The sequence below is a fragment of the Aphanomyces astaci genome (genome assembly GCF_000520075.1).
Source record: "Aphanomyces astaci strain APO3 unplaced genomic scaffold supercont1.1, whole genome shotgun sequence".
NCBI classification, from domain to species: Eukaryota; Oomycota; class Saprolegniomycetes; order Saprolegniales; family Verrucalvaceae; genus Aphanomyces; species Aphanomyces astaci.
The window spans coordinates 2,070,656-2,085,560 of NW_009798264.1; the positions used below are offsets into that span (position 1 = coordinate 2,070,656).

At 53.2% G+C, this 14,905-nt stretch overlaps 10 protein-coding genes across 11 annotated transcripts; 5 read left to right on the plus strand and 5 right to left on the minus strand.

Moving 5' to 3' along the window:
* Positions 1-164: 164 nt before the first annotated feature.
* Positions 165-621, plus strand: H257_00726 (hypothetical protein; the record flags this gene model as incomplete). Its single annotated transcript, XM_009823550.1, has 2 exons — positions 165-305; positions 370-621. 2 exons carry the CDS (start codon positions 165-167, stop codon positions 619-621), a joined length of 393 nt encoding a protein of 130 aa, XP_009821852.1.
* Positions 622-964: 343 nt separating this feature from the next.
* Positions 965-2,285, plus strand: H257_00727 (hypothetical protein). The gene is made up of 2 exons (XM_009823551.1): positions 965-1,065; positions 1,127-2,285. Exons 1-2 carry the CDS (start codon positions 987-989, stop codon positions 2,182-2,184), a joined length of 1,137 nt encoding a protein of 378 aa, XP_009821853.1. The 5' UTR covers positions 965-986; the 3' UTR covers positions 2,185-2,285.
* Positions 2,286-2,843: 558 nt separating this feature from the next.
* Positions 2,844-4,279, plus strand: H257_00728 (hypothetical protein). The gene has a single exon (XM_009823552.1). The coding sequence runs from the start codon at positions 2,854-2,856 to the stop codon at positions 3,742-3,744; it is 891 nt and encodes a 296-aa protein (XP_009821854.1). The 5' UTR covers positions 2,844-2,853; the 3' UTR covers positions 3,745-4,279.
* On the minus strand, positions 3,860-4,225 carry H257_00729 (hypothetical protein; the record flags this gene model as incomplete). Its single annotated transcript, XM_009823553.1, has 1 exon — positions 3,860-4,225. One exon carries the CDS (start codon positions 4,223-4,225, stop codon positions 3,860-3,862), a length of 366 nt encoding a protein of 121 aa, XP_009821855.1.
* A 1,200-nt stretch (positions 4,280-5,479) lies between the features above and the next one.
* On the minus strand, positions 5,480-7,994 carry H257_00730 (hypothetical protein). The gene is made up of 3 exons (XM_009823554.1): positions 7,567-7,994; positions 5,938-7,523; positions 5,480-5,869 (listed from the first exon to the last, which is right to left on the minus strand). Exons 1-3 carry the CDS (start codon positions 7,982-7,984, stop codon positions 5,510-5,512), a joined length of 2,364 nt encoding a protein of 787 aa, XP_009821856.1. The 5' UTR covers positions 7,985-7,994; the 3' UTR covers positions 5,480-5,509.
* A 68-nt stretch (positions 7,995-8,062) lies between these two features.
* On the minus strand, positions 8,063-8,764 carry H257_00731 (hypothetical protein; the record flags this gene model as incomplete). Its single annotated transcript, XM_009823555.1, has 1 exon — positions 8,063-8,764. The coding sequence occupies one exon, from the start codon at positions 8,762-8,764 to the stop codon at positions 8,084-8,086; it is 681 nt and encodes a 226-aa protein (XP_009821857.1). The 3' UTR covers positions 8,063-8,083.
* An 85-nt stretch (positions 8,765-8,849) lies between these two features.
* On the plus strand, positions 8,850-9,274 carry H257_00732 (hypothetical protein; the record flags this gene model as incomplete). Its single annotated transcript, XM_009823556.1, has 1 exon — positions 8,850-9,274. The coding sequence occupies one exon, from the start codon at positions 8,850-8,852 to the stop codon at positions 9,246-9,248; it is 399 nt and encodes a 132-aa protein (XP_009821858.1). The 3' UTR covers positions 9,249-9,274.
* Positions 9,275-9,310: 36 nt separating this feature from the next.
* Positions 9,311-10,816, minus strand: H257_00733 (porphobilinogen deaminase; the record flags this gene model as incomplete). The annotated part of the gene is made up of 7 exons (XM_009823557.1): positions 9,311-9,721; positions 9,785-9,862; positions 9,963-10,033; positions 10,128-10,201; positions 10,252-10,331; positions 10,385-10,534; positions 10,595-10,816. 7 exons carry the CDS (start codon positions 10,814-10,816, stop codon positions 9,311-9,313), a joined length of 1,086 nt encoding a protein of 361 aa, XP_009821859.1.
* Positions 10,817-10,939: 123 nt separating this feature from the next.
* H257_00734 lies at positions 10,940-13,538 on the plus strand. 2 transcript variants are annotated; one of them, XM_009823558.1, is made up of 8 exons: positions 10,940-11,359; positions 11,430-11,528; positions 11,578-11,775; positions 11,831-12,004; positions 12,076-12,376; positions 12,438-12,580; positions 12,642-12,733; positions 12,799-13,538. In XM_009823558.1, the coding sequence occupies exons 1-8, from the start codon at positions 10,976-10,978 to the stop codon at positions 13,391-13,393; spliced, it is 1,986 nt and encodes a 661-aa protein (XP_009821860.1). In that variant the 5' UTR covers positions 10,940-10,975; the 3' UTR covers positions 13,394-13,538. The 2 variants fall into 2 exon arrangements, with proteins under 2 accessions (XP_009821860.1, XP_009821861.1); XM_009823559.1 differs by having other exon boundaries at positions 11,430-11,775.
* Positions 12,758-14,855, minus strand: H257_00735 (hypothetical protein). Its single transcript, XM_009823560.1, has 4 exons — positions 14,423-14,855; positions 14,242-14,352; positions 13,544-14,190; positions 12,758-13,485 (listed from the first exon to the last, which is right to left on the minus strand). The coding sequence occupies exons 1-4, from the start codon at positions 14,819-14,821 to the stop codon at positions 13,473-13,475; spliced, it is 1,170 nt and encodes a 389-aa protein (XP_009821862.1). The 5' UTR covers positions 14,822-14,855; the 3' UTR covers positions 12,758-13,472.
* Positions 14,856-14,905: the final 50 nt, after the last annotated feature.

Consider the following 14,905-nt stretch of genomic DNA (forward strand, 5'->3'; position numbering starts at 1 on the left):
TGCGAAAGTCCAGCAATGCGTTGGCGTCGGACACAGCATGGAGGTTGTACCGGATGCCTGGGATAACTGGGCGCTCAACGTAGCTTAACGCACACATAACTAAGAAACGACGTCGCTGTGTCGTTGTTTTGATCCTCGTCGTCTCCCCATAGAATCCTAGACAAATGCCGATCTTCAATTGCATAGGTCCGAGTCGACGCCGTCGAGCCGCCGCACATGCGTCAGACAGCATCCGAGGTAGTCAAAGCACGTATTTTATCTCGATTGCCAAGCGCAACGCTGCTTGCAAGGACAACTCCCACTGCGTGCGCACCATTGCTGGGCAAAGTGATTTCCCGCCGTGGATGAGTATCCGAATAATGTTTGCAGAACGCCAACTTTGATATTCCGCTCGAACTGCATTTGACACAAAAAGCATGGTTCGGAGCAGAACGCGAGCGGACACTTGCAAAACCTCTCTATTGTCCCAGTTGTGCCGTGAAGAAGGGCATCGTGATTGCAGAGTATACAGAGGTGGTGCCGCCAGCATTCACAGACCCGACGGCCCGACAACTGAAAAGTTACAACGCGCACGTAGCAGGTGCTGTCGAAGCCGTCGCAGGGCCATTCACGTCGAACTAGTGCCAGGAATGACATGTGACATTCAAATTTGCCCAACAAAATAACGAGTTTTGCGGTGAGGTAAAGTCCGAAAACTATGTAGCCTCCAGTTATCTCTACAAGCATCCCGGGCATTTTCAAGGGTTAATTCGGGGAAAACTGCTTAGTTGCAAGTCTGGACGCGGTTGAAAGAGCTGTGGGGGGCGTTGGGACTGCCTCAAGCTGACGTGGTGCCCCCACGGATGGCACCAAACGATTCTACGGGATGTTGACCTGTATAGTCAAGTGTTTTTCTCCTTTCAACGACGGGTATAACATTATAGAGTTCTCCCCGTTATCATAGGTTAATACTGTAGAGAAAACAGTGGCATGCCAATCACAACACCATGAACGTCCAATCTCACCAGTCCCACGCCATCACCACCATGGCCATCGTCCGCGAAGCGTTCTCACCGAGCACTGCAGGTAACATGAAATGACATGCAGTGGTGAACGCTCATTGTCTCCTCTACGGGAGTGCATTCAGATGGAGGCGGCCACCACGACGATAGCGCCGGCCACGACTCGACCAGCGACGATGACGACATTGCCCCCAGCAGCAAATTCCTCGCGGATCTTAAGACGGAGTCGGTGCGCTGCCGCAACGAACTGGCCAAGCAGGAAAAACGCTTCGAAGAACTCAAGAAAGTGCACCACGCGTCGATGGAGAACATAGTGTCCATTTACACCACGTTAGAGAAGACGTTCGACGCGCATTTGGGGCAATTGGAGGCCCATTCGAGTTCCTTACTGGCCCAGCAGCACCGTCTCGAGGAGCTTTTGACCAAGGACTACTCCGTCGTATCATCTCCCAGCAAGGCCAACGAACTGAAACGCGACGCCAGCTCGGTCGAAGCTGCCACACCGCCACGAAAGCGCTCAAAGGCGGCCGCCGCCTCGCCCACCCCAGTGCGCCTCCTTCCGCCGCGAAAGGCAGCTCCCGCGCATGAACTACCACCTACTCTCCGCGGTCATCCAGGCAAGCCCCCTGCGAGAGGCCGTCCCGCCAAAGCCGACGATTCTGAAGTCCACGATGTGACAGAGTTCGCGTACCATGGTCGATGGGACGTGGCTCGATGCGGGCAGTTCTCGGAGATCGACCAGCAGGGCAGGCGAATGCGGTCGACGTCGTCCGGATGGAACGTGGTGATTGGCCGCGAGCCAGCCGACTCGTTTGTCGTGCGCGTGTCTTTTCCGACCACCAAGCAAAAGAACTCGGTGGCCATTGGTTTGACCAAGGAGCCCAACTTCTGGAAGGAGCCGCTGCAAGCCACGCACTCGGCGTTCGACTTCAACCAGTTCGGCTGGTTCCTGAACGTCCAACGCGGCGCCCTGTGTTCGAAGGCCGGCCACGACAACGCGCCGTACTGCACGCGCTTCAAAACCGGCGACGTCCTGGCTGTGGTGCTGGACACGGACACTTCCACCGTGCGCTTCTTCAAGAATGGAAAAGACCTGGGCGTGGCCTTCACGGACGTGACCGAGCGCGACATGTACCCTGCCGTCATCACGTATGATCGCGGGATCAAGTTGGAGTTGCTTTAGCGTAACAGGTGAGTTGTAATGAGTAACACCGCTGTATATTAAGTCTGTACATGGTAGTTAGCAATGGAATGTAGTCGACTTTCTGTAGTAACTGTACTCTCGGTCAGTTTAATCTCAGGACTAAGCACGCCTCGATAGCCATTTAGCATAACGATACTACAGTACTATCGCTAGACCTCTTGCCAGTTTTAAAGTTCTCACCGCGTACCCGAGAGATTTTGGCACACGGAGGAATACTGTAAGATTTGGGAGTAATTCTACGGACAGTTTGAGCGTAGATGTCACTCGCTTTTCAATCTATACTGCGTTTACGTCAAGGCACAGTGCATTGATTTGTGCACCTCCTCAAATCCTCGTACCGGTATTGAACTCAGTAGACTACACCTGCATTTGGAAGTACTCTATAACGGGTCATGTATAATGTGGAAGCTGGCCTACTCAGTATGAAGCCATTGCGATGATGATGCTTCGGTGTTACGCTCGACTGCGTCTAGTTGTCCACTTGCACTGGGCTGACACTTTCAACGACGTTTGACGTCCTCTATCATACTTGAAGTAAAACGTCGAGAGTATTTTTTTGGATGGGATGGGCTACACTGAGTGTTTGTATACTGGCACTCTATTCATTCGACTTTTTTCATGCGTAAAAAATGATGCCTCTTCGATCTGATGCTGCTGCACTTTCAAAACATGCTCCGTAGCGACTACACTCTGCTGGAAGTGGCGATCAACTTGCAACAAGGCGAAGACGTCCTCGGCCACTTGGTCGAACATGTCGACGTCAATCTGTACTCCAATGGACAAACCCTCCTGCATCAAGCCATCGCTGTCGACAACGTGGCCGCAGCGACTCTCCTGCTCCGTTGCGGCGCAGACATCCATTGCGATGACGAGCGCAACGCCACCCCACTCCACCTCGCCAAGTCTGACGACGCTGTCTCGCTTCTTCTTCAACGTGGTGCATGTGTGAAGCGGCAGCGATATGACGGCGCCACCCCTTTGCACATGTGTGATTTGCCGACAATAGCGCACCTCCTCGTTGCACATGGCGCGAATGTGCATGCGAGGACATTTGGCGGTGACACACCGTTGCATGGTTGCAAACTGGCGCAGAAAGTGAAGTGCCTAGTGGACGACGGCGGCGCAGACGTGGAAGCGGCCAATGCCAACAAGCACACGCCATTGCATGTGGCGTGTAGCTTTGGTCGCTGGCAGGTCGCCGTGGCTCTCCTCGAGCGCAATGCGTCGCTCAACTCGTTAGACTACAGCGGACGAACTCCACGAGATGTCGTCAAAGCCGTCAGGTCCATCTTTGTGCAGTTGGACACGAGCGACAGGTTGGATCTCGATCGGACTCTGGCAACGCTGGACGTTTGGGCTGCTGGGCGACAACGTGGCCACGACAACAAGGTCATTTACGACCAGCTGGTGTGGCATTCACTGCGCCCTGTTTGTCGAGGTGTGAAGAATGCGCTGATGGATGCCTTGGCCTTGCCTTTCGATATTGTGAACCTCATTGTGGTGCAGTGGGTGGGGCCGTGGGCTGTGACCGTAGCGTGAGCTAGTGAGAGGAATATGTTGGATGATCGTTGTGCTACCAAGAGTGGAATGTCGTAGAGCGGCGGCTGACATAAAATAAGAGAATTACAGCCCTAAATCTGTCAACGTGTGCCTCTTAGACATCTTCGTCGTTGGCCCCTTCCTCGCCCGTGAACGAGCTCGAGAATTTGACGATGGTGCGACCGATGGCCCCAATCCACTCTTCCTTCTGCTTTTCGCTCTCGGCATGCATGTAGTACGTGGCCTCAGGCGTCGCCACCTCGAAGCAATACCGCTTGTTGGTCTTTTCTTCGGCCGATTTCACAGTGAGGCACTCCGAGAGGTCGATCACGCCGTGAGGACTCTCTCCTTTAACGCGACAGAAGTATAACTTGTTTCCCTTCAGCACAAAGTATCTCGTACGCCACTCCTTCAACCATACGCTGCGCTTCGTGAGTTCCCCTTCGAAGTCCGGGTTCGATAGGTCGAATGTGGTGTCCATCGTGAACGTCGATGGAAAAAATGGCAGTCATCGAATCATGCTCGTATCCGGATACGTACATTGCTGAAGTGTTCACCTTAACAAATGAAGTAGGATATGGCTACTTAACGTAAACAATCAATTTAAGACGCATCTGAGGAAGGCGGCTGGGGAGAACTTCCAAAGCTCCCCGCTCATTCAACATTTTCGACCTCTGAAACTTGGAGATTGTAGCTGAATTAATGGGGAACAACCTCATATCAATTATATTGGGTTTCGATGTATTTCCAATGACTAAATCAACAAAAACCAAGCAAGTTTGATCTCATTTTAACAATCAATTTAGGACGCATATTTATATCTTGAATAATGTATACCACTTTGCATATAAATTGTGTGGTTAGGTTATTTCGCCTCGTTTCATTGGCTCAAGGAAATTTCACGTCTTTTCATTGGCTCATGTACATTTTGTCTTAAATTGATTGAACCTCTTAAATGGATTGTTTACGTTATGCCATTTTTGTCATTTTGGAGGAGCAAATGGATTTGGGGAAATGGAGAAATTGGGAGAAGCTTTTTCTTTTGACATTTCGCCTCAAATGGCATGGGGCCTGAATATACCGGTAGGTCAAGGGTTCTGTTTTTCGAAATACCATTTTGTGTGAATGTCTGCTCGTTCAATTCGTGACGCAACTATGTTAACAGTTAGCGCAACCCATGCCTTATCCGTCATGCCACCCCTATGCACTCATAAGTCCCGCTAAGCCTCCAACATACCTCATTCCTTGCATAGCTTGACAGACACCTCTATCGTAGAACCGTTCGCGTTGCAGGAACTAACAATCCTAGCTCATGCGACCAAGTGTCGACGAACCAACACTCCAGTTGTCGAAGAAGGTATGATCCTCTTATGAGGAGATATGATAGTCCTATCAGACCTGCGTCGACAACAGCAGCATCGGTTGGTCGGGCGCAAGAGGTGTGTCGAGGGATGCCGGAGGGGATAGTGCGAAGGGGAACTAATGTGGCTACAGTATACATACTCTGCTTGCAGATCTCGCATCCAAGCATGCAGCGATGCAACCTCCCGTGTTCTCAATTCCTGTGACACTGCAACGAGAAATTTCGAATCTACCACGTCTGGCAAAAATAGCCTTCTACTCGAGCCCTAATTGGGATATGGCCCATTTTGTCAAAATGAGCTCAATTTTTAACTTGCACAATGCCATTTTCACTCCAAAAGTTGCAAGACGGGACCTTAACAATCCAAACAATAGGCCTCTTGACTGTGAAAACAAGCACAGACTAATTATTCAGATCTGCCAAGCGAATATGATACGCATGAAACTTGCTCTTGACGACTGGACCACCGGTTTCCTCTTGGGTTCGTAGCACATCACTTGCGTACGTTACGGAGATTGGCGATGTCTTGGCAAAGTCATTCCCATAGATATTGCTGCGTAGACCCAGCTGCAGGTCAAGCGTTCGATTCCGTTTCTGATCGGGCCACTCGACCGAAAAGTGCAAACTCGGTCGCACGAGGCACCCGTGCACTTTGCCGTTTACAAACAAACACACACTGCCATCTCTCGGAAGATCAAAGCGCGTCGTTTCAAAACGAACGTCAAACACATCGCCCACAGCTGCCCCGTCCTCAGGCCATATCTAAGTGCAATATATCACAAAATGACTCCATGAGCAATGAATGCCGTTCGCCTTGTTTCAACCTATACCATGCGAACTGACGCGCCGCCTTGGCCAAGGCAAAGTCGCTGGGTCATACCGAAACGGAGTGCGTCGGCCACGTACTGGATATCCCAACTTGCACCAGAGTTCAACACGGCGTTGAACATGGTGGACCACCGGTTCGTGTCTGGCTGTACATGCAACGTCAGCCCCAGAGTTGCCGCGATGCCAACCACCCAATCCCCCCCTCCTGCATCGTCAGTAGAAGGAAGGTACAGCGCCCGACACTGAAACTCGTCCAACAGCATGTGGATCACTTGTGTGGGCGTGGAAGCAAAGTGTACGGACAGGTCAGGGTGGGACGCGTTCAGATACGCCACGGTGTGGGTCAACGTGTGTCGCCGGTGCTCTGGAAACACGACATGATTGATGGCGGCTTCTTCGCTGGACCTGCCGGTGGGGTGGTCTAAGATGTGCACAAGCCGCTGCCTGTCGTCCGTCCAGTCTCCCACAACCAACCAGTCACACGAGGACACGATGGGACGTGCAGACGGTCGCGGTCGGCTGGGAAGGCCAAATGCATGCTGCCGATTGGTTCGTACGTTCGACAACGTGTCGTCGTCGAATGGATTCGTAAAGTACAAGACGTCGTAATAGTCAAGTGAAACATGTGTCGCGGAGGGTGGAGGTTCCAGGAAGTACAGTCCTTTGCCATACACGGTAGTATGGGGGAGCTTTCTGCGAAGGGAGAGGTCGACCTCGCATTGCCAGCACGTAAGGGCCAACACAAAGTCGTGAAAGGTCAAGTCTGCTTGTAAGATCTCGTCGACCGATGCGGCAAACTGAACCCGATACACGTCGCGCAAGTTGTCCAGCGCTGGCTCGATCACGTCTTGCACGTACAACGCGACGAGGTAATTCGACGCCATCAGCGCTTTGTCGAGTAGAACTACAAATGTGGGGCAGTGTATTCGACTGGCGCAAGGCTGACTGGTCGGGAGGCGGGTGTGGGAGGCAACGACTTGTCGGACGCGGTGGTCATATGTATGGGCTGACCGAACAAATGCTTGCAATTCGAATGGCGAGTATGGAAACGCGGACAGTTGACGCATGTGACGAGTGACGTCGCCGGGCTTGGTGTAGTACAGGATGTGGTCGCCCAGAAGTGCTTCGAGTGCGCCGTAGTGATCGTTGATCAAGATAGACCCCGCGGCGAGCACTTCGAACACGCGGTTGTTGATCATGCCACTGCGTCGCTGGCCGTCCATCGTGGCGCCAAGCACTACTCTGGCGGAAGAATACACACGTGGCAGGTCCTCAGGGGGCAAGATGCCGCCCCAATATGGCGTGAACTCTTGCACAAGGTCCCACGCGTAGCCATAGATGGTCAACCCGAACGGAATGGCTTCGCGCAGCATGGTGGTGAGATCTCGTTTGGTGCTGATCCCAATGGCATTGCCAACGAAAACAACGGTGGACGCCGTTGAAACAGGACGAGGGGCGGTGTTGGATGGAGACTCGGCAGCTAGGAGCATGAACTCGGTGTGGGGCGCATGGGGCTTGAGGAGTTCAAGTGCCTCGTGGCTGTTGGTGAAGAAGGCGTCCACGTCCAATTGCTGGATGGTGTCCAAGCCTGCTTGACGTGAGATGAAAATAAACACGAAGAATAGGTCGACCTGGGAAGTCGGGGTCGAGGCAAAAGAAGTAAATTTTGGCGCGCCCGTGGCTGAGGCGCCGGATTTCGTGGATAAATGCTGCGATGGCTGGAAACCATCCTTCGATGAAGACAATATCCCATGCATTGTCGGCGATGGAGCTGTAGTTCCCTGGGAACATGATCTGCACCATGTGTCCTTGGTCCTTGAACGCTTTCCCGAGTCCACGGCATGTCATTTCAGACCCGACTACAAAACTGTCGCTGCTCGAATGCGCCTGTGAGTGCAGTGCGACACGGAGAGGTTGGGAGCAAGTCGAAGATGGGAGCCCATCGCATGACATCTTTGTATCTTGCACGGAGTGCGCGATGGCTACAATAATGAAGCATGCCACTGCCACGGCATATCGAAGGACCCTCCATGACACCACCGATGGCATTTCAAAAAACAAGATCGTCGAGTAGATTCAACTTGATTGGTGTTATTTCCAAGAAATATCCACCAATGTAATCATAGTAATCGATTCATTGTTCACTTTTTAAAGCATGGTGCCTTCGGCTTTGGAGTCGTTCAGACTGGCGTCAGATGCGTTGATGCTTTGCGCCGAGAGATCGCCGGAAGTAGTGACAGAAGCAACCGTATCCAAGGTCTTGTCATCGTCCATGGCATCGTCGAGGAACGACAGCCGCTTTCTCACATCACACGACGGCTCCGGGGTCGGCTGAGGCGGACAGTTCTCAGGAACGATGGGCGACAACGTTGAGTCAAACAGTCTGCTCGTTGCAGGGGCTGGTGATGCATATCGATCTCTGCTGGAGGAATTTGTCATGGACTTCTTGCGTAATGGAGTGAAGGGCAGCGATAATGCCGCCATCTGCTGCCGTCGTTCCTGCAACGACTGCGAGCACTGCGCAATCGTTTCGGCGCATTGCTTGTGCAACAAGTTATTCTGAACCGAATGAGACGATACCACGTGAACTGTTTTCCTTGTCTTTGGCTGGCTGGCATAGTACGCGTCACAGATAAACTCGTCGTCACGTAACCACGTTGACTCGTTGAATACAGTGTGTCTCGTTGTTGTTGTTGGCTGAGGTTGCAGTAGTGGTGGAACATGTGGCGGGGCTGCTTTTGGGGACGGTAATGTAGACGACACTCCTGGACGCTCCAATCTCGGTGGAGGTCCCGGCCGCGGCGACGGCGGTAGCCGTTTGGGTTCCATCGTCGATCTTCAATCGACACCGCCAAGCGAACGTTACATGAAAACGGACAAACAAGAGTGTATGTCTTTCTAGCAAACGACATTCATGTCGACGGCAATCACCCACGGCGGCTCCTGCCACTGCCGCGCTGTGCGCTTTGAATTCGACGCTCCTACCAACCTCGTCGCCTTCGACTGCAACTGCTCTATCTGTGCTATGAAGCGTAATGTCCATGCCATCGTCCCAGCATCGTCGTTCCGCCTCGTTGCCGGCGAAGACCATCTCTCCACGTACACGTTCAACACGCACACGGCGAAGCACAAGTTCTGCCGCGTGTGTGGAGTGCAGCCGTTTTACATCCCCCGAAGCAACCCGGATGGCATTGCGGTCACGATCGCATGCATCACCCCCGGCACGGTGACGCAAGTCAACGTCCAACCATTTGATGGTCACAACTGGGACGTATCGTACGCGTCGTCTGGCATTGCCAAGTATTCAAAGTAATTCACCGTGCACGAACATGTGTGTGTGTATATATCTGTCACTATACTCGATGTCTACATCACTCAATCGTCGCGAATGCAAGCCTTCTTGGGAGAACCATTTTCTTCTTGGTCTTTCGCCGCCGCCGCCGCCGCGGCATCGCCTGGCGCTTCCATGTACCCGTACGTGAGCGCGCGCTTCTGCCCCGCCGGTCCCAGGAGCGGGCGGGCGTGGGGGTTCTTGAGGAACTCGCGAGCCAAGTTTTCCCCCAGCAGTTCCGCGTCGAAGCGCGACCCGCGCGTCGATTCGGTGATGCTGATCTGGCCGTCACGAGAGAGGAGCGTGGCCGTCAATTTGATCGTGTCGTCATCCAAGGTGGTGTTGACGCCCATGGAGATCTGGCACCCGCCCTCGATGGACCGCAGGAGACTGCGCTCTGCTTTGCAGCATTGCGACGACTCTTCGTGCGCAATCTGGGCCAACATGGTCAGAATCTAGGCCCAAATACGTCCAGTCAGTTGATTCAAAGGTCGTTAAACCCAGGGAAGGATAGGAACCTCTTCGTCGTCGCCTCTGCACTCGATGCCAATGCTGCCTTGGCCCACGCCATACCCAAACACTTCTGGGTCGAGTAACTACATAGATCGTTGATCAACAGTTAGACTGCATTCCCCATCAAAAATGAAGAGATAAATGAAGAGATAGATGAAGAGATAAATGAATAGATGGAAGTACTTGGTCGATCCGCTTGCCCAGACCCCCGCGACGGAATCCCGCGGCCGCCACGATGATGGCGTCGTAGTCGTCTGAAACAAATAAAGCGAGTCAATGATATATTCAGTAATTGATAATATATATATATATATACAAATCTTCAGAAGGGGAAATATAGTTCAATACCGTGGTCATCCAACTTTGCCAACCGCGTTTGAATGTTGCCGCGAATGGTCTTGATGGTCACATGAGGGTACAACCTGGACAGAACGAATGAGGACGTTATTGGCATGGCCAGAAGGGAACCAACTTGAGGAGCAATGCTTCACGGCGAAGAGAACTCGTGCCGATGATGCTGCCTTCAGGGAGTTGTCGCAATGTTAACCGACCCTGCAAAAACGTTGGTGAACGAAGAGGTAGGACAAGATGACAGTCGTTATTACCTCGGCTTTATGCTTGGGGTGGATGATCACAGCATCTTCGGGGCTTTCTCGCTTACAGATGGCGCCAAGGACAAGCCCTGGTGGGAGCTGCGTCGGCATGTCTTTCAACGAATGCACGGCGAAGCTGCTACGTCCAGCAAGCAATTCGTCCTACGCGTCATCATGCATCAACACAAATCTAAGCCAAGGCCATGCTATTCGACTACCCACCTCCAAGCTCTTGGTGAAAACGCCCACCCCACCCAATTGCGTCAAGTGCTTGTCCAAGACCGAGTCGCCGAAAGTGTCTTGGAGTCCAATTTCGAAGCGGATGTCCGGGTGATGCTCCTGGAGCATCGAGATGACTTCGCGCGTCTGGTAGAGCGCAAGGTCACTCTTCCGGGACGACACATATATCACCCGCTTCTTCGTGGCTTCATCCGTGTCGGTCATGGTGTGATGTGTGCCTGCCGAACTTGCGCGGAATGAGCTGATTGGCCCGCAAGTGATACTTTGCCGTCATTAGCAAAGTGGTGTCATTCGGATAATCGAGAACATTATCCGGACATCCAATCCGACATATTGTTGCTCCACTGTTGTTGTCCTCCTGTCATGGCCAACGTCGCGACGTCCCTACTGGGGCTCACGGACCACGAGTTCGGACATGTCTTTGCTCAAGATGGCGCAGTCTCGGAGTGGCTCTTTGATGAAATGAAAGCTGTCCTCCAGGACGCAGACACAGACGAGTTCTACACGTCACACCATGGCGACAACCTCTTGCTGGTGGCAGTCCGCGTAGTCGCGTCCGAAGACCATGGCCTCGACCTCGCACAGTTGGTGGATCGAGGACTACTGTCGTTGCCGCGGATCATCGCCATGTGCTCATTGTACGCCCAGAGCAACAGCCACGTGATGCAGTGGTGGTTACAACGAGTGTTTGCTTGCGCGCCACACCTTGCCAATCAAGTCCCCATGCTTCACGATATCTTTTACCACGTACGTGTCCTTCATTATGTTACAACCGTCTCCGTGCAGGTAGCGTAGGAGTTGAACCTCGTCCTTCTAGGCGCTACTGACCATTCACCATCAAGTGGCGTCCCTGAAGTCACCGTGCATCATCGACGCCACCCGACTCCAGACGCAACTGTGCGATATAGCCAAAACGGTACCCCATGATGGTCACGCTCATGCTTAGCCAAACTCGTCGTGACCAGATCCAAGCGCTGTTGACGAGCCACGACATGTTCCTTTCGATCCTCACCCCCCCAAAAGCCACAGACCTCGGCCACTGCTTTGACGGCCAAACGCTTCTGCATGCGATCTTGGTCTGCTATGAAACTGACCTGCCCCTGCTCAACAAGCTCAGCCGCAACGACAAGCTCGTCCCCGTGGCCCGCCGCCACGTTTTATTGGTATGTCGATGCAGTTACCTGCCAAACGAGATGGCGTGTCATGATATATTTGTAGAGCATTGGCCTTTGGCTGGACAAGACATTCCTATCCGTCCTAAAAAGTGAGCCTGCACAGGCAGAACAGCGCACCGAGTGGTTCTTTGGCGTGTTGAACTCGCTGTTGCACAACGCAGACGCGTCCGAGCCAGCGTCGCTGCTCAGTGACCTGTGCCGGCTGCTCCAATTCAAGGTACTTTTACCCATTCTTGCATCCTGTAGCCATATTATGAACAATATATATGATTGGCTGCCGTATTCTAGACCACTTGTCGACGTGCATTTGACGAGGCAGCGGCAGTGGACGACGCACAGCGGGACTACCTCGCGCTCCTCCTGAGTGAACTCCCCGAACGCGCTCGCTCTGCAAAAGGGGACGAACCCAAGCCGAATGGAATCGTCGATTCGCAAGACGACAAGGCGGCCATTGTACATTCGATTGGCCAGCAAGTGAAAGATATTTTCCCCGACTTGGGCGCCGGGTTTCTCCAACTGGTCATCGCTGCGTGCGACTATTCGTCAGATAAAGTGATCATGGCGCTACTGGAAGATGCGCTGCCACCGGGTACGGTGGTTCCCTGCCTATCGACTGTAAAATTTGGTTCTGAAGATTATGGGGGTTCTAGCGGTGGCGTCGCTGGACCGTACACTGACCAAGAACGATCCCCGGTTCGCAGCATTGGTGGCAACCTCGTCGTTGGCCGCTTCCCCCCCCACCGTCGACGAAGCCACACCGACCCCTGCGAAAGCGGACCCGACGCAGATTTGGGTACTGCATGCAGTGAACATGGAATGCAAATGATGATCATCAACTTCATGTGTTTAAATAGGTGGGAAAGAAGAAGCAAGCCGACAAGTACAAGCCCGAGAGCGTGCGTGCCAACCCAGAATACATGGCCAAGCAGCTACAGCTCGCTCAAACGTACGATATATAGTATATAATTTGTAAATTTTGTGAGGACATGATTTGAGTGATTTGTGTCGTAGGTACGACCAAGAGCCAGCGTGGACAGAAGAAACACATGTAGACGAGTACAACGACGACTACAACGATGAGTTGGACGAGTACGAGCCCTTTGGCGTGCATGACGACGAGCCGACCGAGTACGAAGAGATCATCGCTCGGAACAAGGTGGTCCGGGCACGCGAAGCGGAAGACGCGTTTTGGGAGAGCATGCGGAACCCGAACCACAAGCCTACCGCTTCAGACGACAACGACGAAGATGACGACGAGGATGGAGATGAGGGGGAGACCAAGCCAGCAGCACGACCTCTGCGTCAGGGCCTCGTCCCTGCGAAGAAGACAACGGAGGCTACCAGTGCCAACAGTCGAGGGGGTCGCCAGGAACAACCTCAAAAGAAATCAACACCGAGTGTGCTCGACAAGCGATCGGCGGCGGCCTCCCAACCTCCTAGTGCAAATGCTACTACGTCTGCGAAGAAAGGTCCAGCAACTGGCGACGATCCCAATAAGCAGCTGATCAACCGCGCGAGGAAGGAGCAAAACAAAAGCAGTGTGGCCAACCATAGGCGCAAAGACAAAGCGCTCAAGAAACAAGGGGGAGGTGGGGGGCTGTTTTAAAAATGCTCGACAAAATAGTAGACGACGACCTGTATCACGTGGGGTGGTTGGTCTGTGCAATGTCGACGCCGCCGCTTACTTAGTAGGTCGTACTAGGCAAAACACAATGAGATTGTGCAAGTAATCGAGCACTAGCGAAAGACTACTTACCGTCGCAAGCGCTGGACGAGCTTAGTGTTTTCCCGCTGTCGGCGTTTTACAGCGATGTCGTCTTCTCGAGGCACATCCAAGTCGGGCGACAGGTAGATGCTCGGCATGGCGACGCGGTCTTGGTTGGTGGTGGTGTCTGTCAATTGTTTTGACTTCTTCGGAGATAAAGTCTTCACGGGGCTAGCCACGGGACTCGTGGGGCCTTCGGCGCCACTGTTCAACAGCTTGAGCTCGTCGTTGGTAGCTGTGATGTCGTCCGCAGGTTTTGGAGTTGGTCTGGGGCGCAACGGGCGGCGAGGGGGCCGATCGGGGGACGCCAGATCGGGCAAATTGGGGGCGTCGTTGGCTTTGGAAGGATCCAAAACACCCCCTTCTGGAGTCGGCGTGAGTTTAAACGCGGCAATTGTATGGGATTTCTTCTTGAGTTTCGCAACGGCTGTGGTGGGTCCAACGGCACGCTTGGGTGAGGGCGACTTGTTGTCTTGATTTTCATCATTCCATGACGATTTGATCATGTCCAACTCGGCAAACTTGGTGAGCCACAGCGCCTTTTCCTGGTCGAACACAGTCATCGTGACCCGCTCAAACAGTTTGGTGAGAAATTTGGTGTATTCGTCCACGCCAATGCTCACGGTCCACAGGTCCGCCTGTCACACATGGCGTCAAGAGGATTTAACGATGCCGTCGTTATATCGTACCACTTCAAAGAGAGACTTGTAAAACGTCGACTTGGCCATGACCTCGCAGTTTTCTCCAACATCGCGAGCCCAGTCCTTTTCCACAATGATGCGCGCTTCGGGCACAGAAAACTGATCATTTGGTCAGTTCGGACGACTTTTGCAGCCGATTCATCGACGGATCCGAGGGGGGGGGTCGTACCTCTTGGGGGGGCACGAGGGCCTTGAAGAACTTGACAAACACGTCGCAGTACTCGAGCTCTTCGATCGAGGACTTGCCGTTGCGGATGCTGCCAAACGTGTCCCAGAACCGCCCCAGCGCTGCCTGCACTTGGCGGTCGTTCTGGAGGTTGTGCCGCTCCAGCATCTTCTCGTCCGTGTACAGGGCGGCATTCCCCTGCTTGCGGTACGACTCGCCTTGGTTTACGAGTCTTTCGTACCCGAACAAGAGGTGCGTCTGGGTCTTTGTGCACATGGCGGAGGTTTTGACTTTGGACAGCTGAGGGACAAAGAACGGCACGCCTTCGTCGATCTTGTCGACGATTTTGCGCTCATTTCGAAGCGAAGTCAAGTACGACCCCACGGAATCCCGCGAGTTCATCCGAGAGTCGTCAGAACAGACAACTGCGATCTCAACGTAACTAAGTTTAGAAACGCCTTTGGTTTCATGTGAAGGGCGTTCGGG